Source organism: Chelonia mydas, chromosome 13, assembly GCF_015237465.2.
Source record: "Chelonia mydas isolate rCheMyd1 chromosome 13, rCheMyd1.pri.v2, whole genome shotgun sequence".
Classification (NCBI taxonomy): Eukaryota; Metazoa; Chordata; order Testudines; family Cheloniidae; genus Chelonia; species Chelonia mydas.
This window is the reverse complement of record NC_051253.2, coordinates 39,821,613-39,849,316: the sequence shown is the minus strand read 5'-3', so window position 1 is coordinate 39,849,316 and position 27,704 is coordinate 39,821,613. Positions and strand designations below refer to the sequence as shown.

At 63.8% G+C, this 27,704-nt stretch overlaps 2 protein-coding genes and 1 long non-coding RNA gene across 3 annotated transcripts; 2 read left to right on the top strand and 1 right to left on the bottom strand.

The window, feature by feature from the left end:
• Positions 1-310: 310 nt before the first annotated feature.
• On the bottom strand, positions 311-8,092 carry EFS (embryonal Fyn-associated substrate). Its single transcript, XM_037915922.2, has 6 exons — positions 5,902-8,092; positions 5,214-5,513; positions 4,924-5,022; positions 4,258-4,824; positions 1,697-1,801; positions 311-1,429 (listed from the first exon to the last, which is right to left on the bottom strand). The coding sequence occupies exons 1-6, from the start codon at positions 5,905-5,907 to the stop codon at positions 1,016-1,018; spliced, it is 1,491 nt and encodes a 496-aa protein (XP_037771850.1). The 5' UTR covers positions 5,908-8,092; the 3' UTR covers positions 311-1,015.
• Positions 2,521-3,067, top strand: LOC122462723. The gene is made up of 3 exons (XR_006285445.1): positions 2,521-2,576; positions 2,747-2,836; positions 2,947-3,067. It is a non-coding gene; the product is annotated as an uncharacterized LOC122462723 (long non-coding RNA).
• Positions 8,093-17,069: 8,977 nt separating the features above from the next.
• Positions 17,070-27,040, top strand: CMTM5 (CKLF like MARVEL transmembrane domain containing 5). Its single transcript, XM_037877099.2, has 5 exons — positions 17,070-17,507; positions 18,474-18,626; positions 20,182-20,277; positions 21,242-21,326; positions 26,734-27,040. Exons 1-5 carry the CDS (start codon positions 17,085-17,087, stop codon positions 26,754-26,756), a joined length of 780 nt encoding a protein of 259 aa, XP_037733027.2. The 5' UTR covers positions 17,070-17,084; the 3' UTR covers positions 26,757-27,040.
• The last annotated feature ends 664 nt before the right edge of the window (positions 27,041-27,704 follow it).

Below are 27,704 nucleotides of genomic sequence, written 5' to 3'. Positions count from 1 at the left end.
ACAGGTCACCCCATGGGCTCCCTGGAGAGGGGCTGCGGGTTGGGAGTGAGGGGCACCGGCAGGGCTGTGAAGTGGGGGTACAGGAGCTGGGGAGTCATCAGCGGACGGGGACCATCCCCTTTGCTGAGCTTTACTCAGACTCCTCTGCTTCCTCTTGCCTTGGCCAGTCTCCTGTAATCCTCTGCTTCTTGGCATTGGCCGTTCTCCCATGATCCTCCGCTCCCCGCTGGTGTTGGCTGACCCCCCTCGCTGCTGTCCCATCTCCGGGTGGGGGGATGTTCCTCTTGTGCTGCCCAACCGCAGTCAAGTCTTTGGCATTGCTCTGACCCCCCGAGCAACTCCGGGGTCCCTGGGGCTGGGGGGGTGAGGTCCATCCCCCTCCATGAGTCCAGACCTGAACTATCAATGATACGAAGATTCCCCTCTATGAAGTGGGTCAGGGCTTTGCAGGGTGAGAGTTAGACTGGGGCAGAGGTCACAGGGCAAGGCTCAAGGGGCTTTTTGGTTGGGGGGCCAGGCCAGGAGGGGGTGCCCTTGGGTAGAGTCAAGGGTGAAGGTAACGGGGCACCCAGGTCAAAGAGGGGCGGAGGGCAAAGGGGAAAGAGGAAGATCAGTTGTGGGAGGCTAAAGGTCAAAGGGCAAGGGTCACAGTGTCATGGCTTAGGGGAAACTAGCCAGGGGTCAGAGGTTGCAGTAGGCCATTGGATCTGGGAGGGCCTTGGGCTGGGGTCAGAGGTCACAATTGGTTTGGGTAGGGCTTTTGGGGTCAGAGGTCACATGGGGATAATTTGCTAGGAGGCTTTGGGACTATGTCAGAGGTCAATGGACAGGGGTCAGAGGTCAGGTAGGACCGAGTGGCAGAGGAACAGAGGACCCTGGGGAGGGGGGTCAGAGGTCATACAGGGCTAATTGGCAGGGGGTCAGAGGTCACGGGTTTCATTGGCACAGAGGACCTGGGGAGGGGGTCAGAGGTCACCCAAGGATCATTGGTGTCAGAGGTCAAAGGTCCCGGGGGTCAGGAGGGCGCCAGGGTGCTGAGCAGGCTGGTGAAGCCCTGGGCCCGCCGGGAGAGCTCGGCCAGGCGCTCCCGGAGCAGGCGGGCAGCGGGGGGTGAGGGGTAGCTCAGCGCCGCCCCCTTGACCGACAGCACGGCCCCCTTGAGGGCCTGGCACAGGGCGCCGGCAGCTGCCCCCACCCGGGCCCGCAGGGGGGCCGAGGCTGCCTGACGCGCCAGCGTGTCGCCTACGAAGACCAGCTTGTGCGCCGTGACGAGCACAAAGCGCCCGTGTGGCACGAAGACGCCCGGCGGCTGGTTGGCCCCGGCGCTGGCCAGCAGTGCCTCCGTGGCCGCCAGGAGGGTGGCGTAGTGCATCCGGCATTGGCCCGCGTAGAACTGCAACAGCTGGGCGTCCTCAGGGCTGGGAGGCACCTGGGGGGCAGGGGAGGGAGGGTGTCAGTGCTAGAAGGGGTCATTCCTGCCCCAGGCTGGGGAGAAGGGGGCGGGAAGGACCCAGGAGTCCGGGAGGGACCCCCTGTTCCAGGAGATGAGACCAAGGAATCCAGGAAATCTTGACGCCCCCACCATCCAGGAAGGACTCCACCCTTCTGAAAATGGGACCCAGGCACCCGGGACAGCTTGATCCCCATCCACCACCAGGGAAAGGGACCCAGGCATCCGGGAAGGGACCACTCCTACCTCCTCCTCCTCCAGCAAAATGGGGGTCTCTGGTTGGAGTCTGGGGCCGGTCACCTCCTCTGGGGGGTCGTGGTCCGTAGCCGGGGGCTGTAGCCTGTCTGTACCCTGGAGGGGGTAGAGGTCAGATTTGGGGTCAGGGGTCGATGCTGGGGTCAGAGGTCAGTGATTGTGGGACAGGGTTGACATGAGGGGTCAGGGAATGCAGTGTCCGATTGGCATTTGGGGCAGGCTCTGAGGTTGAGGTCAGAGGTGAGGGACCCTGGGGCTTTGTTGGCTTTGGGGTCAAGGTCAGAGGTCAGTGACCTGGAGCCAGAGGTTGGGGGTCGGGGTCAGGGTGGCATTAGGGTAAGAGGTTATTGGACAGAAAGCTGGGGTGAAGCAGAGGTCACAGGTCAGGGATCGGATAGCTAGGTGCAGGCTGGCATTGGGGCCAGTGATCAGGTAGCCAGGATTGGGTTGAAGTCAGGACCAGGGTCAGAGGTCAGGGATCGGATAGCCGGGTTTGGCTGGTGTTAGGGCTCAGAGGTCAGGGCTCGGGTAGCGGGCTCGGGTTGGTTTTAGGGCTCAGAGGTCAGGGCTCGGGTAGCGGGCTCGGGTTGGTTTTAGGGCTCAGAGGTCAGGGCTCGGGTAGCCGGGTTCGGGTTGGTTTTAGGGCTCGGAGGTCAGGGCTCGGGTTGGTGTTAGGGGTCAGAGGTCAGGGCTCGGGTTGGTTTTAGGGCTCAGAGGTCAGGGCTCGGGTAGCGGGCTCGGGTTGGTTTTAGGGCTCAGAGGTCAGGGCTCGGGTAGCCGGGTTCGGGTTGGTTTTAGGGCTCGGAGGTCAGGGCTCGGGTTGGTGTTAGGGGTCAGAGGTCAGGGCTCGGGTTGGTTTTAGGGCTCAGAGGTCAGCGCTCGGGTAGTCGGGCTCGGGTTGGTTTTAGGGCTCAGAGGTCAGGGCTCGGGTTGGTGTTAGGGGTCAGAGGTCAGGGCTCGGGTAGCCGGGTTTGGGTTGGTTTTAGGGCTCAGAGGTCAGGGCTCGGGTAGCCGGGTTCGGGTTGGTTTTAGGGCTCGGAGGTCAGGCCTCGGGTAGCAGGCTCGGGTTGGTTTTAGGGCTCAGAGGTCAGGGCTCGGGTAGCGGGCTCGGGTTGGTTTTAGGGCTCAGAGGTCAGGCCTCGGGTAGCCGGGTTCGGGTTGGTTTTAGGGCTCGGAGGTCAGGGCTCGGGTTGGTGTTAGGGGTCAGAGGTCAGGGCTCGGGTTGGTTTTAGGGCACAGAGGTCAGGGCTCGGGTAGTCGGGCTCGGGTTGGTTTTAGGGCTCAGAGGTCAGGGCTCGGGTTGGTGTTAGGGGTCAGAGGTCAGGGCTCGGGTAGCCGGGCTCGGTTTGGTTTTAGGGCTCAGAGGTCAGGGCTCGGGTTGGTGTTAGGGGTCAGAGGTCAGGGCTCGGGTAGCCGGGTTCGGGTTGGTTTTAGGGCTCAGAGGTCAGGGCTCGGGTAGCCGGGCTCGGGTTGGTTTTAGGGCTCGGAGGTCAGGCCTCGGGTAGCGGGCTCGGGTTGGTGTTAGGGCTCAGAGGTCAGGGCTCGGGTAGCCGGGCTCGGTTTGGTTTTAGGGCTCAGAGGTCAGGGCTCGGGTTGGTGTTAGGGGTCAGAGGTCAGGGCTCGGGTAGCCGGGCTCGGGTTGGTTTTAGGGCTCAGAGGTCAGGCCTCGGGTAGCGGGCTCGGGTTGGTTTTAGGGCTCAGAGGTCAGGGCTCGGGTAGCCGGGCTCGGGTTGGTTTTAGGGCTCAGAGGTCAGGCCTCGGGTAGCCGGGCTCAGGTTGGTTTTAGGGCTCAGAGGTCAGGCCTCGGGTAGCGGGCTCGGGTTGGTGTTAGGGTTCAGAGGTCAGGGCTGGGTAGCGGGCTCGGGTTGGTGTTAGGGCTCAGAGGTCAGGGCTCGGGTAGTCGGGCTCGGGTTGGTTTTAGGGCTCAGAGGTCAGGGCTCGGGTTGGTGTTAGGGGTCAGAGGTCAGGGCTCAGGTAGCCGGGTTCGGGTTGGCGTTAGGGCTCAGAGGTCAGGGCTCGGGTTGATTTTAGGGCTCAGAGGTCAGGGCTCGGGTAGCCGGGCTTGGGTTGGTTTTAGGGCTCAGAGGTCAGGGCTCGGGTAGCCGGGCTCGGGTTGGTTTTAGGGCTCAGAGGTCAGGCCTCGGGTAGCGGGCTCGGGTTGGTGTTAGGGTTCAGAGGTCAGGGCTCGGGTAGCGGGCTCGGGTTGGTGTTAGGGCTCAGAGGTCAGGGCTCGGGTAGTCGGGCTCGGGTTGGTTTTAGGGCTCAGAGATCAGGGCTCCGGTTGGTTTTAGGGCTCAGAGGTCAGGGCTCGGGTAGTCGGGCTCGGGTTGGTTTTAGGGCTCAGAGGTCAGGGCTCGGGTTGGTGTTAGGGGTCAGAGGTCAGGGCTCGGGTAGCCGGGCTCGGTTTGGTTTTAGGGCTCAGAGGTCAGGGCTCGGGTTGGTTTTAGGGCTCAGAGGTCAGGGCTCGGGTAGTCAGGCTCGGGTTGGTTTTAGGGCTCAGAGGTCAGGGCTCGGGTAGTCAGGCTCGGGGGGCGGGGGCACCCCCGGCTCACCTTGAGGTGGACGTAGTCGTATTCCTCTGCCAGCCGGATCCCCTCGTAGTCGCTGTGCCCATCCCCCGCCCCCTCATCCGGCCCCCCAGCCAGTCCCCCCAGCCGGGGCGGGGGCGGAGGCAGGGGCCGGTTCTGGATGCTGCCCTTCCGGGGGGCACCAGGCGAGGGCAGAGCCGGCAGGGGGCGGCGCGAGAGGCTCTCGGCTGAGGGCAGCCGGGGGCGCCCGCCCACGCCCCCCGTCTCACCCAGGCTCAGCCCCCCCAGGGCCGCCTCTGGCGGGGGGGGCCCTGGCAGGTCGTACTCCCCCCCCAGCAGCTCCTCAGGTGACTCGTAGAGGTTGAGCAGGGCGGACGCCCGGCGCAGGTTGGATGGGGTGGCGTAGATGGGGGCCGGCTCTTCCTCCCATCCCTCCTCCTCCTCCTCCTCCTGGCCCAGGGGGGGCACGGCTGGGGGGGGGAAGTTGTAGGGGTCGGTGTCTGGCGCTGCCTGCTTGGGGAAGGGCGTGGGGGTGTCATAAGTATCAGAGAGGGCGGCGTCCCGCGGGAGGGAGCAGGGGACGTCGTAGACCTAGGGGTCGGGGGGAAAAGAAAGTGAATCAAGGCTCAGACACTGGTCCCCCCCATCTCCCCGCCCCCTTCCCCTCCCCCCACCAGCCCCCATTCTCACCTCACTGGGGTTCCTGTCTCTCCGGATGGCACGGGGCACCTTGTAGATATCATCACAGGTGGTCGGGCACGGCCGGGCGGGTGGGGGCACCACGTACACCTGGGGGGGCCAGAGAGGGGTCAGGGCCCATACACCTGGGTTCTCAGGCCGAGCTGTGGGTGATGGGGATGGGGAGTGGTACGGGGGATCCCCAGGGGTGATTGTGTTGGAGGACCTCTAAAGCCTGGGTTCCCTGGCTGGATGGGGGAAGGGAGGCGGCGGTGGGAGATCCCGGACGCCTGGGTTCTCACCTCCTGCTGTTCCTCCTTCTGCCCTGCCCTGCTCCTCCTCTGGCCCCGGGGTGGGTTGTAGAGGGTGGATGGTGCGCTCTCCTTGTGGGGCGCCGGGGAGAGGTCGGGGGGCCCCGGCTCGGGCAGGATGCGGACGCGGTTGGCCGGGACGATGCCCTGCTGCCCGTGCAGCGAGCAGAGGTGCCAGCCGGCCAGGCCAGGCACCTTGGGCTGCAGCACCAGCATCAGGTCCCCGCGGCGGAAGGAGAGCTCCTCTGGGCACTCAGCCACATTGTCGAACAGCGCTCGGGCCAGCTGGGCCTGGGGGCAGAGGGAGCAGTGAACCCACAGGGACGGCCGGGAGAGAGACCGGGGACCCCCAGGGACAGCCGGGAGAGGGGCCAGGGACCCCCAGGGACGGCTGGGAGAGAGGCCGGGGACCCCCAGGGCTGGCTAGGAGAGAGACCGGGGACCCCCGAGGGCTGGCCGGGAGAGAGTTCGGGACCCCCAGGGCTGGCTGGGCCTGTGTGCAGAGGGACCAGTACTCCCAGTGCTGCTTGGTGGCAGACCAGTATCCCCCAGTACAGGGCTCATTTCCCCCAGTCGGGGTGGCAGGGACAACCCCCCACCCCCCGCAAATTCCCAGCCAACCCATTCCGGGTCAGGGTGAAAATGGGAAGGCTGTAACCCCAAGCTTCAATCTACTTACAGACATGGTGCTTCCAGGGAGGGGTCTTGTGTTGGGAGAGACAGAAGGGAAAAGAACGAAGGAAGGTGGGGTGATAGGAGAAAGCAAAGGGAGTGAACTTGGGAAAAGGTGTGAATGATGAAGAAAAGAGTGTGAAATGAAAGAAAGACAATCACAGCTTTCCTCTAAACTGTAAATTAAGGCCTAGATTATACGTTGGAGTTTATAGATTTGTTTAGTTCTTTCTGCTGTGGAATGCGGGGTGGGGGGCATATGGGGATGGAGAGAGAGAGAAAGAAAGAGATAGAGAGAGAATCACAATTTTCTGGTAAACTTTTGTCAAAGTATCATTTCAAAGTGTCCCAGTTCCTTATAGGTCCCTCAGTTTTTCTTCCATGAGTTTTGGAGGCCAAACAAACAAGCCCAATACTTTGAGCCTAAGTAGTTTCCAGCCAACTCAGCAAATCCGTTGGGTTTCCCCTCGGATCCAAACACGACTCTTTTCAAAAAGTCCAGACGTGGAAGAGCAAAATCCCAGTCATTTTCCAGAGGATCGAGGAGTCTTTTCTGCTCTGCAAACAGCTTCTTTGGTCAGCAAAATACATCCAGCGAGCACAGACACATGCAGAGAGGCCTGGCTGCTTTCATGGTGCGTGGAGGGAGGCACGCAAGGAGGTTCAACAAGTTAGGACAAAATCCTATTTTGCAAGAACAGGACTGAGTTGCAACCAGAAAGCAAAGGGCAGGCATTTCCAGAGGGTCCTCCCCAAAGCTCAGAGTATCCAAGATTGGGGTTTTGCAGACCTGGGCAATCCAGGAAAGCTTGCAAACCTTTGCGTAATCTTGCCAGCGAAAAATCCAGACAATTTTTTGCAAAACAATCTTGCAACTGTGTAGAAATCTTGCGACCTTTCCCCCAAATTTAGACCATTTTCCTGAGCCAAAGGAGCCAGAAATGTGGCCTCATTCCAAACTCCAGAATTCTCGCAAGCATCAACACCCCTGCTTTTGCAAACGTTCCCAAATCAAGATGATTTTTGGAAAGCTCAAAATTTCCGCCCTTTTTTGCAAGTTCGGATATCCAGAAATGCCATGAAATGTCCCTCAAAATATACTGGTTTTGCAAATCCAGATTTTTTTTAACAAGTTCAAATCTCCAGAAAAATCACAGACTCCCTACAAATCTAGACAAGTCTTTTTCCCCACAATGAAAGAAAAAAAAATCTAACTCTCAAAAAAATCCAGAACCCTCACCAAAACCGCGTCCTTAAATCCTGAATCTCCTTCCACAGAAGAAGTGGTGCATATTCACAAGTCCAGAAATGTTGCAAACTTTCTACCCAAAGTTAGAAAAAAAATCATTATCTTGGGGTGGAAATTGCTGAGAAATTCTGCTAATTAGTGTATCAAAAATTCCAGAAATTAGGCAAATGCAGAAATCCAGAATGTTTTTAATCCACAGGGAAAACTGTGGCAACTTTAAAGTGCGGAAAACAATCTCTCTCTCACACACAGAGTTAATTTTTTTTGCAACTTCCAAGAAAATTGAGATAATCCCTCCACTACCTCAAAATTCAAACCCCGTCATTTGCTTCGGCATCTCCTCCAACCCCAGATTTTGCACCATGCCACGAATGATGCCGGCACCAAGCCAGCCAGATGGCAAACGCACCGGAACCAAAAGAGCACAACGTCCAAACGCCAATTGGCAAAGGTCAAAATCCAGAAAAATATAGTGTGCCCCAAAATAGCCCCCTTCCAGACTAGGGTTTTTTTTTGCAGAAAGAGATAGAGAGATAGATAGAGGGGGTGGATGGGGATAGATAGATAGATAGTGTGCAAGGGGTTTGAGGATGAGATAGATAACGTCTTTTGCTGAATGTGTAGAAGAAAGAAAGAAAGAAAGAAAGAAAGAAAAAAAGAAAGAAAGAAAGAAAGCCAAACTCCTCCCTTTGAGTTCCCAAGAAATCTCTGAGCTCAGCAGCCAGCTGCTCTCTTGGGAGTTTGCTTCTTCCCCAACCCCATAATCAGGGGCTTTGCCCAGCAGCTGAAGCCAAACCCGGGCTCTGGGCTGGGCGCCCGCTGGCCCCCTGGGCTGTACTTTGCCTGGGAGGGGCTGCAGCTGGCTCTGAGCTGGGGAGAGGGAGGGAAGGGGGGGGAAAGAGGGAGAGAAAAACAAGGAATGGAGAGAAGAAAAGGGGAAGGGGGAATGAAGCAGGGAGGAAGGAGGGAGAGAAGAAAAGGGGAACAGGGGAATGAAGCAGGGAGGAAGGAGGGAGAGAAGAAAAGGGGAAGGGGGAATGAAGCAGGGAGGAAGGAGGGAGAGAAGAAAAGGGGAAGGGGGAATGAAGCAGGGAGGAAGAAGGGAGAGAAGAAAAGGGGAAGGGGGAATGAAGCAGGGAGGAAGGAGGGAGAGAAGAAAAGGGGAAGGGGGAATGAAGCAGGGAGGAAGGAGGGAGAGGAGAAAAGGGGAAGGGGGGAATGAAGCAGGGAGGAAGGAGGGAGAGAAGAAAAGGGGAAGGGGGGAATGAAGCAGGGAGGAAGGAGGGAGAGAAGAAAAGGGGAACGGGGGAATGAAGCAGGGAGGAAGGAGGGAGAGAAGAAAAGGGGAAGGGGGGAATGAAGCAGGGAGGAAGGAGGGAGAGAAGAAAAGGGGAACGGGGGAATGAAGCAGGGAGGAAGGAGGGAGAGAAGAAAAGGGGAAGGGGGAATGAAGCAGGGAGGAAGGAGGGAGAGAAGAAAAGGGGAAGGGGGGAATGAAGCAGGGAGGAAGGAGGGAGAGAAGAAAAGGGGAAGGGGGAATGAAGCAGGGAGGAAGAAGGGAGAGAAGAAAAGGGGAAGGGGGGAATGAAGCAGGGAGGAAGGAGCGAGAGAAGAAAAGGGGAACAGGGGAATGAAGCAGGGAGGAAGGAGGGAGAGAAGAAAAGGGGAAGGGGGAATGAAGCAGGGAGGAAGGAGGGAGAGAAGAAAAGGGGAAGGGGGAATGAAGCAGGGAGGAAGGAGGGAGAGAAGAAAAGGGGAACAGGGGAATGAAGCAGGGAGGAAGGAGGGAGAGAAGAAAAGGGGAAGGGGGGAATGAAGCAGGGAGGAAGAAGGGAGAGAAGAAAAGGGGAAGGGGGGAATGAAGCAGGGAGGGAGGATAAAAGAAGAGAACGAAACAAAGAGGAAAACAAACGCCCCAGTGAGAGGCTCAGCGGCTCTTCTCGGTCGTTGCCTCCTTCCCCCTCCAGAGCCCGGGGCGCTGCTCCCTCACTCGCTTGTTCCCCCGCCGGGCCGAAAACTTTCCCTCCCCCGGTTCATCCTCCTTCCGCCGCGGCCCGGGCAGCCCGTCCAGTCCCGCTCGTTCTCCCGCAGCTCTCCGCTCGCTCGCTCGGCCACGGGCTGCTGCCCCAGGCGGGGGGATCGGCCCCTTCCCTCCTCCCTCCCTCCTTGCTTCCCTTCTTCCCTCCCTCCCCCTTCCTTCCTTCCCTCCTCCCTCCCTCCTTGCTTCCCTTCTTCCCTCCCTCCCCCTTCCTTCCTTCCCTCCTTGCTTCCCTTCTTCCCTCCCTCCCCCTTCCTTCCTTCCCTCCTCCCTCCCTCCTTGCTTCCCTTCTTCCCTCCCTCCCCCTTCCTTCCTTCCCTCCTTGCTTCCCTTCTTCCCTCCCTCCCCCTTCCTTCCTTCCCTCCTCCCTCCCTCCTTGCTTCCCTTCTTCCCTCCCTCCCCCTTCCTTCCTTCCCTCCTTGCTTCCCTTCTTCCCTCCCTCCCCCTTCCTTCCTTCCCTCCTCCCTCCCTCCTTGCTTCCCTTCTTCCCTCCCTCCCCCTTCCTTCCTTCCCTCCTCCCTCCCTCCTTTCCTCCTGCTGCCTCCCCCTTCTCCTCCAGCCCCGCTGGAAGCTGGCCCCGCTCCTCTCTCTCCTCCTCTGTCGCTTTCACATTCTCTCTCTTCCCTGCTGGGAAACCCGAGTCCCCTCCCCCAGGGCTGGCCGGGCGCCGAGGCAGAGGGAGGAGGAGGGAGGGAGCCAGGGATTGAATTACTACCCATCCCCCCCATCCCCAGCCCTCCCTCCTTCCCGGTCCCAGCGGCTCCGCCTGCCCGGCCACTAGGGAGGGGCAACCCCCGCCCCCCAGCGCCCTCCGCGGGAGCTGACTCCCCCTGCCCAGATGGGGACTAGGGTGACCAGACAGCAAGTGTGAAAAATCGGGACGGGCGAGGGGGGTAATAGGCGCCTATATCAGAAAAAGACCCCAAAATCGGGACTGTCCCTATACAATTGGGACATCTGGTCACCCTAATGGGGACTGGCAGGAAAGAGAACCCAGGCGTCCTGGCTCCCAGGCCCGCCTGCTCGGACCCACCAGCCTAGGGTTACCAGATGTCCCGATTTTATAGGGACAGTCCCGATATTTGGGGCTTTTTCTTATACAGGCTCCTATTACCCCCCACCCCCGTCCCGATTTTTCACACTTGCTGTCTGGTCACCCGACAGCAGCCCCCACTCCCTTCCCAGAGCTGGGGATAGAACCCAGGAGTCCTGGCTCCCAGTCCCCCTGCTCTAACCACTAGCCCCCACTCCCTTCCCAGAGCCAGGGAGAGAACCCAGGAGTCCTGGCTCCCAGTCCCACTGCTCTAATCACTAGCCCCCACTCCCTTCCCAGAGCTGGGGATAGAACCCAGGAGTCCTGGCTCCCAGTCCCCCTGCTCTAACCACTAGCCCCCACTCCCTTCCCAGAGCTGGGGATAGAACCCAGGAGTCCTGGCTCCCAGTCCCTCTGCTCTAACCACTAGCCCCCACTCCCTTCCCAGAGCCAGGGAGAGAACCCAGGAGTCCTGGCTCCCAATCCCACTGCTCTAACCACTAGCCCCCACTCCCTTCCCAGAGCTGGGGATAGAACCCAGGAGTCCTGGCTCCCAGTCCCCCTGCTCTAACCACTAGCCCCCACTCCCTTCCCAGAGCCAGGGAGAGAACCCAGGAGTCCTGGCTCCTCATCTTTACTCCTCATTCACCCTGGTGTCTCCCCTCCAAGCCACAAAGCAACCTGTGGGGAGTGCTGCTGAGTTAGCCCCAGGGGTTGGGCGAGCGGCTTCAGCCCCACACCCGAGGGGAGGGGGGTGAACCCAGCCCAGGGCTATTAACTATGCCTGGGTGGGGGGCAGGCCTCATGATTAGCAGCCCCCTATACAGGGAGCCCCCACAGCCTGCCCCATGGAAACTGAGGCACACAGGGGCATGTGAATGAAACCCAGGAGTCCTGGTTCCCAGCCCCCTCCCCACCCTGCTCTAGCCACTAGACCCTGCTCCCCACCCAGGTTTGGACATTAACCATGCCTTTATCTCTGGGCCTGAGTGGGGCGGGATTGACAGCTGGAGGCCCCCTTACTGCCTGTCATGGAGTGTGGGGGAGTCAGGGCCCTGCACCCCCACTTCCTGTGATTCCCCGTGACTCTCAGCCAGCCAGTAACACAGAGGGTTTATTAGCCGACAGGAACACAGGCCCAAAGCGAGCTTATCGGTACAGACAACAGGACCCCTCAGTCAGGTACACCTTGGGGGGTAGGGATCCCAGACCCCGGTTCTGGGCCTCCCTCTGTCTCCCCAGCCAGCTCCAAACTGAACCCCCTCCAGCCCCTCCTCTGGCCTTTAGTCTGGGCCACCTGATCTCTGTGTTCTCCAACCCCTTCAGTGGCACCTTGCGGGGGGGCCCAGGCCATCAGTGGCCAGGAGACGGGGTGTCGGCCATTCTCTGTGCAGACAGCAGCACACTGGCCCTCTAGGGCTCTGCAACAATCACACCCCCTTATCCCACCCCCGAGATACTTCAGAACTGCATAGGGAAACTGAGGCACACACACCGTATTCAGAGAAAACATTAAGAACATTCCCACTTCATCACACTGCCTCACTCCCAGCCACTTCTTGGAGCCCTGGCCCCCCTGCCCATAGCCCTGCTGGTGCCCCTCACTCTCCCCGACTCGCAGCCCCTGCTAGCCCACCTCTGCCCCCCTCCGCCCTGCCGGAGCCCCTCACTCCTGACCCGCAGCCCCTGCTAGCCCACCTCTGCCCCCCCCCCCCCACAGCTCTGCTGGTGCCCCTCACTCCTGTCCTGCAGCCCCTGGTAGCCCAGCCCCGCCCCCCCGCCCCGCTGGTGCCCCTCACTCGCGACCTGCAGGCCCTGCCAGCCCGCCCTGGGCGCTGGGCTGTTTGTGTTGCTATGGGCACTGCTTTGTTGTGGCTTGGGATCAGAGCCGCCCGCGCGGGGTGACTCCCCAGAATCCTATGCAAATCCGCCTGCCCACAGAAACCTGCTCCCAAACAATCCCTGTGTTCCCCAGAGACCGGACCCCGCCCCCTCCCCCGTGGGGCTAGCACCCCCCCCAGCTGTGGGCTGCCCTTAGGAGGGGCTAGCTGTCCCAGGGGTGGCCTGGGGCTCCCAGGGAGAGGGCTGGGGGGGTCTAGAGGTCCCGGGGGGGGCTGGGAGACTTGGGGAGGGGGCTGGGGGTCCCGGGGAGGGGTTTGGAGTGCTGGGAGACTTGGGGAGGGGGCTGGGGGTCTCTGGGGGTGGAATATACCAGGGAAAGACCTGAATTAATGTCCTTATTATGGTATGTCACTGTACGGGCAGGCTGGTTGCCAGGACTCCTGGGTTCTCTCCCAGCTGTGGCTGAGGTTTCTTCATCTGAGTCTCACTATTGTGACCCCCCCAAGCATTAAACATCCTGACTGATTTCTGCTGCAATCCAGTCAGAGAGAATCAGGGGCCGGGCTCTTCCCCCTCCCCCGCAGAGCTGGGCCCTGAGTCCCTTGGCCAAACTACGCTGACGCCAGCCCAGGACTCCAGCAGCTGGTGATTGAAGACAGGTGCAGCTCATTCCAGGCTTTCTGGGCTGGGCAACCCCTAGTGACGGCGCTGGCCGTGCCCCTCACTCCTGATCCGCAGCCCCCTGCTAGCCCAGCCCTGCCCCCTGCCCAGCTCTGCCGGTGCCCCTCACTCCCGACCCGCAGCCCCCTGCCAGCCCAGCCCTGCCCCCCACCCAGCTCTGCTGGTGCCCCCTCGCTCCCACCCCGCAGCCCCTGCCAGCCCAGCCCGGCCCCCCCGCCCCACCTGTGCCTCCCATTCCCAAGCCCCGCATGGGGTGCCATGGGATTGTGAGGGCTGGAAATTACCCTGATCCGAAGTGAACATCCAGGAAAAAAAATTTGCATTGCTGATACGATGGAAATTTGCCCGCTATAAAAGAGGGGCTCCCAGCACGGGCAGGTGGCAGGCGGCAGAGGAGAGCAGGCATGGCTGAGACGCTGCTGGTAAGAGCCCGGACACCTGGGTTCCGTCCCCAGCTCTGGCAGGGGAGTGGGGTCGAGGGGTCTGAGCGGGGAGTGGTTCTGGGCCAGGACGCTGGGTTTCTACCTAGGCCTTGTCCTCCAGCCAGGCCCTCTGGCACTGTGGCCCAGGACAGAGCATGGCCCCCAAGGGCCCTTCCTGGGCTGGGGGGCTGGGCCCCGCCCAGGAGACCCTCACGCTCTGCGGCCCATGGAAGGGACAAGCCAGGCTTGGGGTGTGCGGAAGACAACGGCTTGACAAGTAGCAGGGAGTTCCGCTGGCTAATGCCGCGCACGGACTTGGGTCCGTTACCTTCGCTTGCTGGCTCCCGGGGGTGCCCATTAGGAGGGGCCAGCCACCCGTCCCCACTTACCCCTTCCCTCCATCCCTCTGTCCCTATGTACCCCTGCCATCCCTCCATCCATCCCTCCCTCTGTCCCTCCATCCCTCCGTCCCCAAGTACCCCTGCCATCCCTCCATCCATCCCTCCCTCTGTCCCTCCATCCCTCCGTCCCCATGTACCCCTGCCATCCCTCCATCCATCCCTCCATCCCTCCCTCTGTCCCTCCATCCCTCCGTCCCCATGTACCCCTGCCATCCCTCCATCCCTCCCTCTGTCCCTCCATCCCTCCGTCCCCATGTACCCCTGCCATCCCTCCATCCCTCCATCCCTCCCTCTGTCCCTCCATCCCTCCGTCCCCACGTACCCCTGCCATCCCTCCATCCCTCCATCCCTCCCTCTGTCCCTCCATCCCTCCGGCCCCATGTACCCCTGCCATCCCTCCATCCCTCCCTCTGTCCCTCCATCCCTCCGTCCCCATGTACCCCTGCCATCCCTCCATCCCTCCCTCTGTCCCTCCATCCCTCCGTCCCCATGTACCCCTGCCATCCCTCCATCCCTCCATCCCTCCCTCTGTCCCTCCATCCCTCCCTCCCCACGTACCCCTGCCATCCCTCCATCCCTCCATCCCTCCCTCTGTCCCTCCATCCCTCCGGCCCCATGTACCCCTGCCATCCCTCCATCCCTCCCTCTGTCCCTCCATCCCTCCGTCCCCATGTACCCCTGCCATCCCTCCATCCATCCCTCCATCCCTGTCCCCACATACCCCTTCCATCCCTCCATCCCTCCGTCCATCCCTGTCCCTCCATCCCTCCGTCCCCACATACCCCTGCCATCCCTCCGTCCATCCCTCCATCCCTCCCTCTCTCTGACGCTCTCTCTCGCCCCCTGCAGGCCGTGCTGTTGGTGGTGCTCTGGGTGGCGTCCCTGGGCGGGGCCCAGCGATGTCTGGGCGACACCGAGTGCTGTGAGCTGGGGGAGGTGGAGAAGGCCGGGGTGTGGCTGAGCGAGGGGCGCTCCCAGGAGCCCCAGAGCTGTCACTTCAAGTCCCAGCTCACCCACCAGGGGGAGGAGCCCCAGTGCCAGGGGCGGTCCCATGGGCCCCCCAACACCCGCTCCATCGCACCCTGGAGATACCGGTAAGAGTGACCCCAATATCCAACCCCCACCCTTCTGTACCCCAATACCCGGCCCTGCCCCACCCCTCACCTGATACCCAGCCCCCACCCTCTGTACCCCAATACACGGCCCTGACCCTTAACCCTCATCCCGATACACAGCCCCCTGCTGCTCTGTACCCTAATACACAGCCCTGACCCTGGCCCCCCACCCTGACATGAACCAACTGACCTTGCTTCTGACCCCCACCCCCCGTGCTTCCTGTCTTGGGCCTAGGATCTCTCTGCATCCCCATCTCGCTTGGTCCCGGACCCAGTCCCAGTCTCCCCCCCTCAGTCCCAGTCCCCACCGCCTCGGTCCCAGTCTCTCTCCCACCCTTCGGTCCCAGTCTCTCTTCCCCCCTTTGGTCCCAGTCTCTCCCCCCCTCGGTCCCAATCTCTCTCCCACCCTTCGGTCCCCGTCTCTCTTCCCCCCTTCGGTCCCAGTCTCCCCCCTCTCGGTCCCAGTCTCTCTTCCCCCCTTCGGTCCCAGTCTCCCCCCTCTCGGTCCCAGTCTCTCTCCCCCCCTCGGTCCCAGTCTCCCCCCTCTCGGTCCCAGTCTCTCTCCCACCCTTCGGTCCCAGTCTCCCCCCACTCAGTCCCAGTCTCTCTCCCCGCCGTCGGTCCCAGTCTCCCCCCCCTCGGTCCCAGTCTCTCTCCCCGCCGTCGGTCCCAGTCTCTCGCTCCCCCTTCGGTCCTAGTCTCTCCCCCCCTCGGTCCCAGTCTCTCCCCACCTCGGTCCCAGTCTCCTCCCCCCGTCGGTCCCAGTCTCTCCCCACCCCGTCCCAGTCTCTCGCTCCCCCCTAGGTCCCAGTCTCTCGCTCCCCCCTCGGTCCCAGTCTCTCGCTCCCCCTTCGGTCCTAGTCTCTCCCCCCCTCGGTCCCAGTCCCCCCACCTCGGTCCCAGTCTCCTCCCCCCGTTGGTCCCAGTCTCTCTCCCCCACCTCGGTCCCAGTCTCTCCCCCCCCGTCCCAGTCTCTCGCTCCCCCCTCGGTCCCAGTCTCTCCCCCCTCGGTCCCAGTCTCTCTCTCTCTCAGCGCGCCCTCTCTCCCTCTCTCTCCGCAGGGAGGACTGTGACAGCACCCGCTTCCCGCGGCGCCTGGTCCAGGCCGAGTGCCTCTGCCCGCACTGCGTGTCACTGACCCCCCCGCACCACCGGGACCGCCGGGGCAACTCGGTGCGGGTCAACGCCAGCACCACCGTCTATTACCGGCGCCCCTGTCCCGGCCGGCCCGGCACCTACTTCCTGGAGCCCCAGCTGTACCCCGTGGCCGTGGCCTGCGTCTGTGTCGTGCCACAGTTCTGAGCCACAGCGGGACCCCGGTGGGGTGTGGGACACGCTGCGGGGCCCTGGGGGGCAGAGGGATGCGGAGACCCATGGGGCCGTAATGGGGTGGGGGTCACTCAGGGGGATGAGGGACCCTGGGGAAAAGGGAGAAACCCATTGGGAAAATCCAGGGGGCTTGGGGGCACAGTGGACCCTACTGAGGTGGGGGAACCCCAGGGGGCCTGGGGGCAGGTGGCAGAGAAGGCCCGGGGGGCCAGTGGAGGAGGGGGCGACCCTGGGAATGGACCCAGCAGCCATGGGGAAGAGGCACCCTCAGGGCTGAGTTTTGGGGTGCGCCTGGGTACAGTGTCGGTGGGTCCCTGGCTCTCATTTTAGGGGGCTCAGAAGAGAGCGGTGTTTGGGGATGAATTTCAGTCTGATTTTGGAGGCTGTCTGGGTCTAGTTTGGGAGCACCCATGGGGCAGTTGGGGGGGCAAATCTAACGCCCATTTTTGGGGTGTCTATGGGTTGACCCCAGAGTTCAGTCGGGAGGCTGGGCAGCCTGCGTTTTAGAGCTGAACTGGGGGGCTGGTTTGGGGTGAATGTGAGCGGAGGTGGGGTGAACCTGGCTGTAATTTAGGGTTTACCTCCGGCTGAATTTTGTGTGGAGGCAATTAGAATTCCTGCCAGCCCCCCCTTCATTTTGGGGGGTCGTCTCGGCCCCCCCCAAAAAACCTGCTGTTACATTGGTCCCCGTTTAATCTCTTGACGGTGTTGAGAAGCTAAAGACCTTGGTTTTTATGGGCAATAAAAGTTTTACATTGATCGTAATTGGTGTGAAATTGGGGGGGGGGGGGGGATGATTATTGAGGTCCCCGAACACAGTGCCCCCTGCTGGTAGAGGCTGGAGTAGCCAGGAGCTCCCACCCCAGCCAGTGTCCCCACCCTGCTCCCCACGGCGCCCCCTGCTGGCAAAGGCCGGGGCTGGCATATCCCGGAGCTGGAGAATGGACTCAATTCAGAGCCCCCAACAATCAGCCCCCTTGTTCCCCACGTACCAGCTGCTCCCAGCCCCATGGGACAAGCCGCCTTTGTCCAGTGCCAAAGGGCAGCTGGGCAGACCCGTCCTGCAGTCGGGGGGAGGATATGGGGGGAGCTGGAGGATGGCTGGGCACAGACGGTCCCCAGGGCTCAGCCTTCACTTTCTGGGTCTTCTTTCTCCTTTTCAACCCTTCCACACTCCCCCTTTCATTCGCCTGGCGTTTCACTCCTCCCTTCCCTTGTCACACCTGCTGGCCTCTTTCTTTCTTTCTTTCTTTCTTCCTTTCTTTCTTTCTTCTCCTCTCCCTGATTTCCCCCCCCCCGCAGTGGAGGCCGGGGAGGTGGGGCAGGCCAGGCTGGGAACACACCCTGTCTTCATCCCACCCCGTTCCCTCCTTCCCAGCCCCAGTGAGAGGCAGCGCAGGCTCCGGGATGGGGGAGCCGGGGGAGCCTGGGGGGCTGCGGGACCTGGCACTGGACTGGCAGTTCCTGCGCTCCACCAAGGGGGTGCTGCTGGGCACCGAGCTGGTAAATGGACCCCCGGGACGGACCCTCCCAACCTCCTGCCCCACAGACGCTGCCACCCCCCAGCCCTGAGACCCCCTCGCCCTGAGACCCCCAGAACCTGCCACCCCGATCTCTGACACCCCCTGGCTCTGAGATCCCCACCCCCTGGTCCCTCCCCGACCCTGCCATCCCCCCCAGCTCTGAGACCCCCAGCCCCCCAACTTCCATACCCTGAGACTCCCTGGCCCTGAGACCCCCAGAACCTGCCACCCCACCTCAGAGACTCCTTGGCCCTGAGACCCCCAGAACCTGCCACCCTGACCTCTGACACCCCCTGGCTCTGAGATTCCCCACCCCCTGGTCCCCCCCGACCCTGCCATCCCCCCCAGCCCTGAGACCTCCAGCCCCACAACTTCCATACCCCCACCTCTGAGACCCCCTGGCTCTGAGATCCCCAGAACCTACCACCCCTAACTCTGAGATGCCCTGGCCCTAAGACCCCCCCAGAACCTGCCACCCCCACCTCTGAGACCCCCTGGCTCTGAGACCCCCCCCCACCCCCTGGTCCCCCCTGACCCTGCCATCCCCCCCAGCCCTGAGACCCCCTGCCCCCCAACTTCCATACCTCCACCTCCCAGCTCTGAGAACTCCCCCACCTTTCAGCCCCCCTCAAACCTGCCAAAACCCCTTACCCCCAACCCCTCGACCCCCTGAATTTAATGGGAGAGGGGCGGACACCCGGGGGGAGGTTCAACTGGAACCAGACTCAGGGGGGTTGGGGGGAATGCTGAGGGTGGGAACAGGGGAGCAGTGGACATGGTGGGGGACAGGAGTGGGGGTGCCGGTGGGGGGGTGCGGCGAGAAGCCCCAGGGGAGCGTGTGTGTGTGGGGGGGACATCTGGGCTGGGAACTCTGGAGAGGCAGGGGGAGGGGAAGCCCTGTGCTGTGGGTTGGTGGGGGTCAGACTCACCCTCTATCCACCCCCAGGCCCTGTGTTTTCTGATCTTCCTGCTGCTGACAGCCTCGGCCTCGGCCTACATGGCGCCCGCCCTGCTGGAGACGCTGCTGACGGCCGGTGCCCTGGGCCTGCGTCTCACCCGCTGCCAGGAGAGGGCGCCACGGATCCACTGGCCCTGCCTGGTGCGTGGGACCCCCCCACAGGCCCCCCGGCCCCTGCCCCGGATCCACTGGCCCTGCCTGGTGCGTGGGACCCCCCCACAGGCCCCCCAGCCCCTGCCCCGGATCCACTGGCCCTGCCTGGTGCGTGGGACCCCCCCACAGCCCCCCCCGGCCCCTGCCCCGGATCCACTGGCCCTGCCTGGTGCGTGGGACCCCCCCACAGGCCCCCCAGCCCCTGCCCCGGATCCACTGGCCCTGCCTGGTGCGTGGGACCCCCCACAGCCCCCCCCGGCCCCTGCCCCGGAGCCACCGCCCCTGCCTGGCGCGTGGGACCCCCCCACAGCCCGCCCCGGCCCCTGCCCCGGATCCACTGGCCCTGCCTGGTGCGTGGGACCCCCCCACAGGCCCCCCAGCCCCTGCCCCGGATCCACTGGCCCTGCCTGGTGCGTGGGACCCCCCCATAACCCCCCCGGCCCCTGCCCCGGATCCACCACCCCTGCCTGGCGCGTGGGACCCCCCCACAGCCCCCCCCGGCCCCTGCCCCGGATCCACTGGCCCTGCCTGGTGCGTGGGACCCCCCCACAGCCCCCCCCGGCCCCTGCCCCGGATCCACTGGCCCTGCCTGGTGCTTGGGACCCCCCCCCAGCCCCCCCCCCGGCCCCTGCCCGGGATCCACTGGCCCAACCTGGTGCGTGGGACCCCCCCACAGCCCCCCCCCGGCCCCTGCCCCGGATCCACTGGCCCTGCCTGGTGCGTGGGACCCCCCCACAGGCCCCCCAGCCCCTGCCCCGGATCCACTGGCCCTGCCTGGTGCGTGGGACCCCCCCACAGGCCCCCCAGCCCCTGCCCCGGATCCACTGGCCCTGCCTGGTGCGTGGGACCCCCCACAGCCCCCCCCGGCCCCTGCCCCGGAGCCACCGCCCCTGCCTGGCGCGTGGGACCCCCCCACAGCCCCCCCCGGCCCCTGCCCCGGATCCACTGGCCCTGCCTGGTGCGTGGGACCCCCCCACAGGCCCCCCAGCCCCTGCCCCGGATCCACTGGCCCTGCCTGGTGCGTGGGACCCCCCCATAACCCCCCCGGCCCCTGCCCCGGATCCACCACCCCTGCCTGGCGCGTGGGACCCCCCCACAGCCCCCCCCGGCCCCTGCCCCGGATCCACTGGCCCTGCCTGGCGCGTGGGACCCCCCCACAGCCCCTCCCGGCCCCTGCCCCGGATCCACCGGCCCTGCCTGGCGCGTGGGACCCCCCCACAGCCCCCCCCGGCCCCGGATCCACCGGCCCTGCCTGGCGCATGGGACCCCCCCCACAGCCCCCCCGGCCCCTGCCCCGGATCCACCGGCCCTGTCTGGAGCGTGGGACTCCCCCACAGCCCCCCCGGCCCCGATCCACCGGCCTGCCTGGCGTGTGGGACCCCCCCACAGCCCCCCCGGCCCCTGATCCACCGCCCCTGCCTGGAGCGTGGGACTCCCCACAGCCCCCCCACGCGCTGCCCCATCTCCGCTCGCCCTGCCTGTGGGTGCTGGCAGGTTCCCCTGATGGGGACCCTCCAGCCTGACCCTCCCAACTGCCCCCCAGGATTTCCTGCGCTCTGCCAGCGCCACCCTGGTCTTCCTGGTGGTGTCGCCGGCTGCCATCGCCGCCAGCCAGGAGGGGCCAGCCGTCAGCGCCTTCGTGAGTGACCCCCCCACTGCTCCCTCCGACAGCCCCCCCGCCCCTTGCCCCCTGACAGCCCGTCCCCTCACAACCCCCCATCGCCGCCAGCCAGGAGGGGCCGTCCGTCAGCGCCTTCGTGAGTGACCCCCCCACTGCTCCCCCCGACAGCCCCCCCGCCCCTCGCCCCCCGACAGCCCGTCCCCCCACAACCCCCATCGCCGCTAGCCAGGAGGGGCCGGCCGTCAGCGCCTTCGTGAGTGACCCCCCACTGCTCCCCCCCGACAGCCCCCTCGCCCCTCGCCCTCCGACAGCCCGTCCCCCCACAACCCCCATCGCCGCCAGCCAGGAGGGGCTGGCTGTCAGCGCCTTCATGATGACCCCCCCACTGCTCCCCCCCGACAGCCCCCCCCGCCCCTCGCCCCCCTACAGCCCCCCGGCCCCTTGCCTCCTGACAGCCCGTCCCCCGACAACCCCCCATCGCCGCCAGCCAGGAGGGGCCGGCCATCAGCGCCTTTGTGAGTGACCCCCCCACCGCTCCCCTGCCCCTCCCCCCCCGCCTCTTGCCCCCTGACAGCCCGTCCCCCCACAACCCCCATCACTGCCAGCCAGGAGGGGCCGTCCGTCAGCGCCTTCGTGATTGATCCCCCCCCCACCGCTCCCCTGCCCCTCCCGCCTCTCCCCCCCGTCCCCCGACAACCCCCCATTGCCGACAACCGGGAGGGGCCGGCCACCAGTGCCTTCTTGAGCGACCCCCCCCACCCCTCCACCCTGCACTGCCCCTCCCCCAGTGACAGTCCCCCCACTGCTCCTTTCCCCCACCAGCAGAACCCCCCCCAACCTCCACGCCCATAGACCCCTTCGTATCCCCAGCCCCTCCACGCCCCTGCTAGCCCCTCCCCACAGAGGCTCCCCACGGCTCCTTCACTCCACTGAGGTCTCCCCCCCCGCCCCCCCCCGGCTCACGCCCACCTCTCTCCCCCAGACCTTCGGCCTCATCCTCATCGCCGTGTTTGCCTACGACGCCTTCAGCACCTACTGGGCCGAGATCAGGCCGGAGCCAGCCCAGGGTGAGTGCGGCCCGGACGCCTGGGTTCCCCAGCCGGGGGCAGTGACAGTGACAGTGGGCTGGGGACAGGCCCAGTGTCACGGGGTCCCCGGGCGATGCTCTGGGACTGCTCCCGACGAAGCCAGGCAGGAGCCTCCTCTCTGGGAGCAGCCTGTCTGCAGGGCAAGAGGCTCACCCGGCTTCCCCCTTCCTGGGTCTGACCCCAGAGCATTCAGCCTCCCCTGCCCCTCCGGGCGCTTCCCACAGCCAGTCCGCCCAGGCAGGGTCCTGGGGGGCAGAGGGTCCTGCCCCCCGACTCCGCAGTCAGAGGGGACTCTCAGCCAGCCAGTAAAACAGAAGGTTTATTAGACGACAGGAACAGGGTCCAAAACAGAGCTTGAAGGTACAGGAAACAGGAGCCCGAAGTCAGGTCCATCTTGGGGCCAAGGAGGCCAGAGCCCCGTCTGGGCCCCCCTCCCTTTCCCCAGCCAGCTCCAAACTCCATTTCTCCAGCCCCTCCTCTGGCCTTTGTCTCTTTTCCGGGCTAGGAGGCCACCTGATCTCTGTGTTCTCCAAACCCTTCAGTTGGCTCCTTGCAGGGGAGGCTCCAGGCCATCAGTGGCCAGGAGATGGGGTGTCGGCCATTCTCTGTGCAGACAGCATCACGCTGGCCCACTAGGGCTCTGCAGCAATCACACCCCCTTATCCCAACACCTAGATCAGGGGTTTGAAACACGCGGCCCGTGGGCTGATTTGTTGCAGCCCTCCAAGCTCCCCACGCCCCCCACCCCACGTTATTTCCTGCGGGTGCCAAGCTCCCCTCCCCCGCCGCCTCCCCCCAGCACGCCGCATCCCTGCTCCTCTGCCTACTTCCAGCCCCTTCCTGCCACCAAACAGCTGTTTGGCGGTGCTTTGCGCTTTCCAGGAGGGAGGGGGAGGAGCGGGGACCCGCGCGCTCAGGGGAGGAGGCGGAGAAGAGGCGGAGATTTGGGGAAGGGGTTGGAATAGGGGCAGGGAGGGGGCGGAGTTGGGGTGGGGACTTTGGGGAAGGGGTTGGAATGGGGTGGGAAGAGGCGGGGTAGGGGCGGGGCTGGGGGACGGGTGTCAGCGATGCAGCCCTCGGGCCAATGTACTAGTCCTCATGTGGTGATTTGACTTTGAGATCCCTGACCTAGATAATTAAGAACTGCCTAAGGGAAACTGAGGCACCCCCACACTATTCAGAGGAAACATTAAGAACAGTCCTGCTTCGTCACATCTCTCCCCCCTTCTAGACCGAACTGAGCGGGGTCACTTTAGCCGGTGACCTGGGGAAGTTCAAACCCACTAACGTTCCCATGGATGCCCCAGCGTCTCTCCCATTCCTTGGTGGGAGTTACACCAGGCCCTTCCAGTTTCACACCCTCCCTTAGGTCGGGTGGGCTCGATGCACTTGCAGGCCGCATGTGGGAAGGTTTCTGCGGCCCGTGCCCTTTTGCCACCCCAATACCCCTGCAGTTCAAACTGGGATCAGGTCTTCTCCCAGCGCTCCAGTCTGGAGGGCTGTGATTCGGGCTCTCTTGGTTAAGAGCCCCCATCTTGACCTGGGCCCCTCTCTGACCAGGTGTCTCTGTCCCCAGCAGCTCGGCACCAGCCCCTTTCATTGGGTGCAGCCGCGTCGGGGCAGAGGGGTCAGGATACCCAGCAAAGCGCCGCCCAAAGAGATCCGGCCGCAGCTTTTTAAGGGCTGCCCCATGGCCAGGGATTTCTCCTCTCTGACTGCATAGTTCTGCTCCCGGGGCAGCAACTTCCTGCTCAGGTACCCGACGGGGTGTCTCTCCCCCTTAGCATCGGCCTGCATCAGCACCGCACCCAGCCCTGTGTCTGGGGCGTCGGTGACACTGTGAAGGGCTTGGCAAAGTCCGGGTTTACCAGATTTACTGGGGCCTGGATTAGAGCCTCCTTCAGCGCACAGAGAGCCCCCTGGCACTGCTCGTCCAGACCAGCTCGTCTGGCTTCCCCTTCTTACACAGCTCAATGATGGGGGCAGCTGGGGAGCTAGAGTGGGGTACAAACTCCCGGTTGTACCCCGCCATCCCGATAAAGGCCTGGACCTGTTTCTTGGTCTGGGGAACAGGCTCCACCTTGTGGCCCAGGTACGACACCTCTGCCATCCCCACCTTACACTTCCCAGCTTTTACCGTCAGTCCTGCCTCCTTGGGGCAGCCCAGCACCCTCTTCACCTGGGACACGTGTTCCTCCCAGGTCTGGCTAAAGACCCAGATGTCATCAATGGACGCCAGGGCCAAGTTCTCCATCCCCCTCTGTAGCTGATCCACCCAGCGCTGGGAGGTGGCCGACACTCCCTTGAGCTCGAAAGGCAGGACCAGGAACTCGAGCCCCAAGGGGGTGGAGAAGGCAGATTTCAACCAGGCATCTGGGTCCAAAGGTACCTGCCAGTCGCCCTTGGTGAGATCCCTAGTAGAGAAGTAATGAGCCCCCCAAAGCTCGTCTAGAATCTCACCAGGCCTGGGCATGGGGTAGGCATCGGACACGGTGATGGCATTAAGCTTCTGATAGTTTGCAGCCTGTGCCCAGCACGCTCCCTCAGCTCCTCAAGGAGGGATCCTCCCGCGGCTCGGTCTGGAATTCAGCTGCTGGGGAAGGGAGCGGGACCTGTTCCCTCTCGTGGGCTGGGCCTGGGGTCACAGCCGCGCAGAGCCCTGTCCCGGGTCGCTCCCTCCCTGCTGTGGGATCACTTCCCAGCCGCGCCTCTGGACAAAGCGAACCTGGTTGGCAGCCGACCTGCCCTGCCTGTGTCCCCCCACTCAGCTGGGGTCTCAGCTCCCCCCGTGCTCAGCGCTGCCCTTGCTGTCCCAGTGGGGGCAGGCAGCGAGCTCTCTGCTCTCCTTACGGCATCAGAGCCAGCCGGAGCCCCCTCTGCGGTGTGCAGGGGGGCGGGGAGCATCAGCCCCAGGGGCCTGGTTACAGGCAGGCAGGTATCCCGAGCCTCGCAGCTCCTCTCCCCGGCCAGCCGGGGCATCTGCATTTTCACTGACCATTTCCCTCTCCGCCTGTTGGTTCCCTGGATTCAAATTCAAACCCTCGGCCATTACAGGAGCCGGGCCTGGATCCTGTCCCAAAGAGACACAGTCGTCCCCCAACAGGACCTCACAGCCGATATCCTGGAGAACCCCAACGACCAGCCAGCCCCACCCCTCCTGGGTCTGCACAGGGACCTGGGCCATAGGCAGGGCGAGGGGCTTCCTACCTAGGACCTTCACCCAGCTCACCCAGGCCCTCAGCATCTGGGGGGCTGCACCACCCGGGGCCTGACACCAGTTCTCTCTGTCCCAGGGTCTGGCCACCCCAGGAATGTCTCCCCATTGACCATCACCTTCCGCTCCCACTGGGGTCTGAGGGGCCTGGCCCCAGGAGAGTCCCCACAGACACATAGGCCGGGGTCAGGAGTGGGAGCCTGTCCACCTCCCCACCCATTGGGCTGATGGCGTCTATGGCCTTGGGATCCAGCAATGAAGCTAGACACCGGGGCTTTTCCGCAGGGTCCCCCTAGTTCAAATCACCAGCCTGCTCAAAGGCAGTGAGGTGGGCATCCACATCCCCCCCCCGCCCCCTTAACCAGGGGCAGCAATTTAGTCTCGAGGTTCCCTGCAGAGCTGGCCCCCCGGGGTCTATCCCCACTCACCCCTGGGAGGTCCCCTAGGCCTCTCCGCTCCCCCACCGCCAGTTCATGCTGCTGCGTCTCCTGCAGCTCTTTCTCGGGCTCTCGCTGTCTCTCACAGTCCTCTCGCTCCTTCGGACTCAGCTCCAATCCCGTCCGTCTCCGATCCCCCGATGGGGAACCCGATCGTGAAGACCCCCGTCTGGTCGGGGACAGGAGTCTTGGGGATGCCTGGCTCCCACTCCAGCTGCTCCCAGATCCTGCTATAGCCCCATTGGGGTCAGGAATCTGTTCCTTAGAGCTGTCATCCTCCTCCAGCTGCACGATGAACTCTGCTTTGGTGACCTTTCCAAGGCTCAACCCTCTCTTTCTGCACCGGGTTACAATGTCCTTCTCAAGGAGACGGTGACAGGCCCTCACTCCGCTCTTCCCAAGTTGTTGTGGACTCACAGGCCTGTGGGCTCTCAGCTCCCCACGGTCTCCAGGGAGAACCCCTAGCGTGTCAGCCCTTCTCCAGGTCACCACCTCTTTGCCAGGGTCGAGCTGCAGACTCCTCTGCCCCTGGGACTGCTTGCTGCAGTCCCCAGGGGGACCCCGTTACTGCAACAGTCCTTCTCGCTGGTCACACTCTCCCAGGGGATAAGAGTAGCTCCTTCGCCCCCTGAAACCGCCCCTCTCTGAGCCTTCAGCACACCTGGTCCTCGTTAATCCCCCTTCGTTTTACTGCTCCCCAGTTGCTTACTGCTGGATGCTCTGTCCACGGGGTGCAGTAGATCCCACCACTGCCACCAGTTGTCACGGAGTCACCGGACGATGCTCTGGATTTACTCCATCCAAAGCCAGGCAGGACTCTGGGGGAGCCTCCTCTCTCGGAGCAGCCTGTCTCCAGGGCAAGAAGCTTCCCCAGCTTCCCCCTTCTTGGGTCTGACCTCAGGGCATTCAGCCTCCCCTGCCCCACCGTGCGCTTCCCCCAGCGAGTCCGCACAGGCGGGGTCCTGGGGGAGCCAGAGGGTCCTGCCCCCCAACTCCGCAGTCAGATGTGACTCTCAGCCAGCCAGTAAAACAGAAGGTTTATTAGACGACAGGAACAGGAGCCAAAACAGAGCTTGAAGGTACAGGAAACAGGAGCCCGAAGTCAGGTCCATCTTGGGGCCAAGGAGGCCAGAGCCCCGTCTGGGCCCCCCTCCATTTCCCCAGCCAGCTCCAAACTCCATTTCTCCAGCCCCTCCTCTGGCCTTTGTCTCTTTTCCGGGCTAGGAGGCCACCTGATCTCTGTGTTCTGCAAACCCTTCAGTTGGCTCCTTGCAGGGGAGGCTCCAGGCCATCAGTGGCCAGGAGATGGGGTGTCGGCCATTCTCTGTGCAGACAGCATCACGCTGGCTCACTAGGACTCTGCAGCAATCACACAGCTCATCCCACCACCGAGATACTTTAGGGGAAACTGAGGCACCCACACAGGATTCAGAGAAAACCTTAAGAACATTCCCACTTTGTCACACCCAGCAGTGGCCCAGACTCTTGGGTTCCCCAGCTAGGAGCAGTGACAGTGAGTTGGGGAGAGGTTCAGCATTGGCCCGGACGCCTGGGTTCCCCAGCCAGGGGGCAGTGACAGTGGGTTGGGGCAGACCCAGCAGTGGCCTGGACCCCAGGGTTCCCCAGCCCGGGGGAAGTGACAGTGAGTTGGGGACAGGTTCAGCAGTGGCCCGGATGCCTGGGTTCCCCAGCCCGGGGGCCCCGTGAGACGCTAAACTTTAACTTTCTTTTCTAGATGGCAACGGGAACCTGGCGTAAGAGGAAAATTGCCCCCGGCTGGGGACAGAAATAACCCCCCTGATCTCCCTCCCCCCCAAGCTCTGCCGGTGCCCCTCACTGCCTACCCGCAGCCCCCTGCTAGCCCAGCCCTGCCCCGCCCCAGCCCTGCTGGTGCCCCTCACTCCTGACCCGCAGCCCTCCTCCTCCCGGCCCTGGGCCCCCTGCAAACCCCCAGTCCTTGGGGCAAAGGGGCGAGTTGGGCTCTGGGTTTGTTTGCATTTAAATTGTGCAAAGGGGGAAATTACATGTGCTTTGGCCTGGTAGTGGGGGTGTGGGTATGTGTGTGTGTGTCCCCGTTTCCCTGCGCCCCCTGCTGGCGGGGAGGGGCCCTGCCCCGTGAGTTGTGGTGAGTTGTGTCACCCCCCGCCCCGTTCTCCCACCATGGGAGGGGGAACGTGTCAGCGCTGGGCTAGAGCGAGAGACCCAGGGGAAGGGGGACCCAGAGCGAGGGGTGGAGAGAGAGAGAGCGGGGGGGATGAAGGGGAGGGGCTGGGGGTTGGAGGGGAGAGGGAGGGGGCTGGGGGGAAGGAGGAGGGTAGGAGGGGTGGGGGTAGGGAAGGGGAAGGGAGGGAAGGGGGCAGGGGAGGGGAGAGGGAGGGAGCTGGGGGGAAGGAGGAGGGTAGGAGGGTGGGGAAGGGGAAGGGGAGGGGAGGGAAGGAGGGAACCGGGGGAAGCAGCGCTGGCCTGGGGGGGGGGGAGCGAGGGCTGGGGGAAGGGAGGCGCGGAGGGGCCTGGGGGGGCGGGATGGAGGGGGAGGGGGCTGGGGGGCGGGGGCGAGATAGAGGCGGGATAGAAGCGGGCGGGGGGAGACGCGGCGGACGCGGCGCAGGGACCCGGCTGCTCCTGCAGCGAAGCCCCCAGCCCAGGGGAGGCAGGTACCGGACCCCGCCCCCGCCCGACACCCTCCGTGCCACCCCCTCCCCCCGT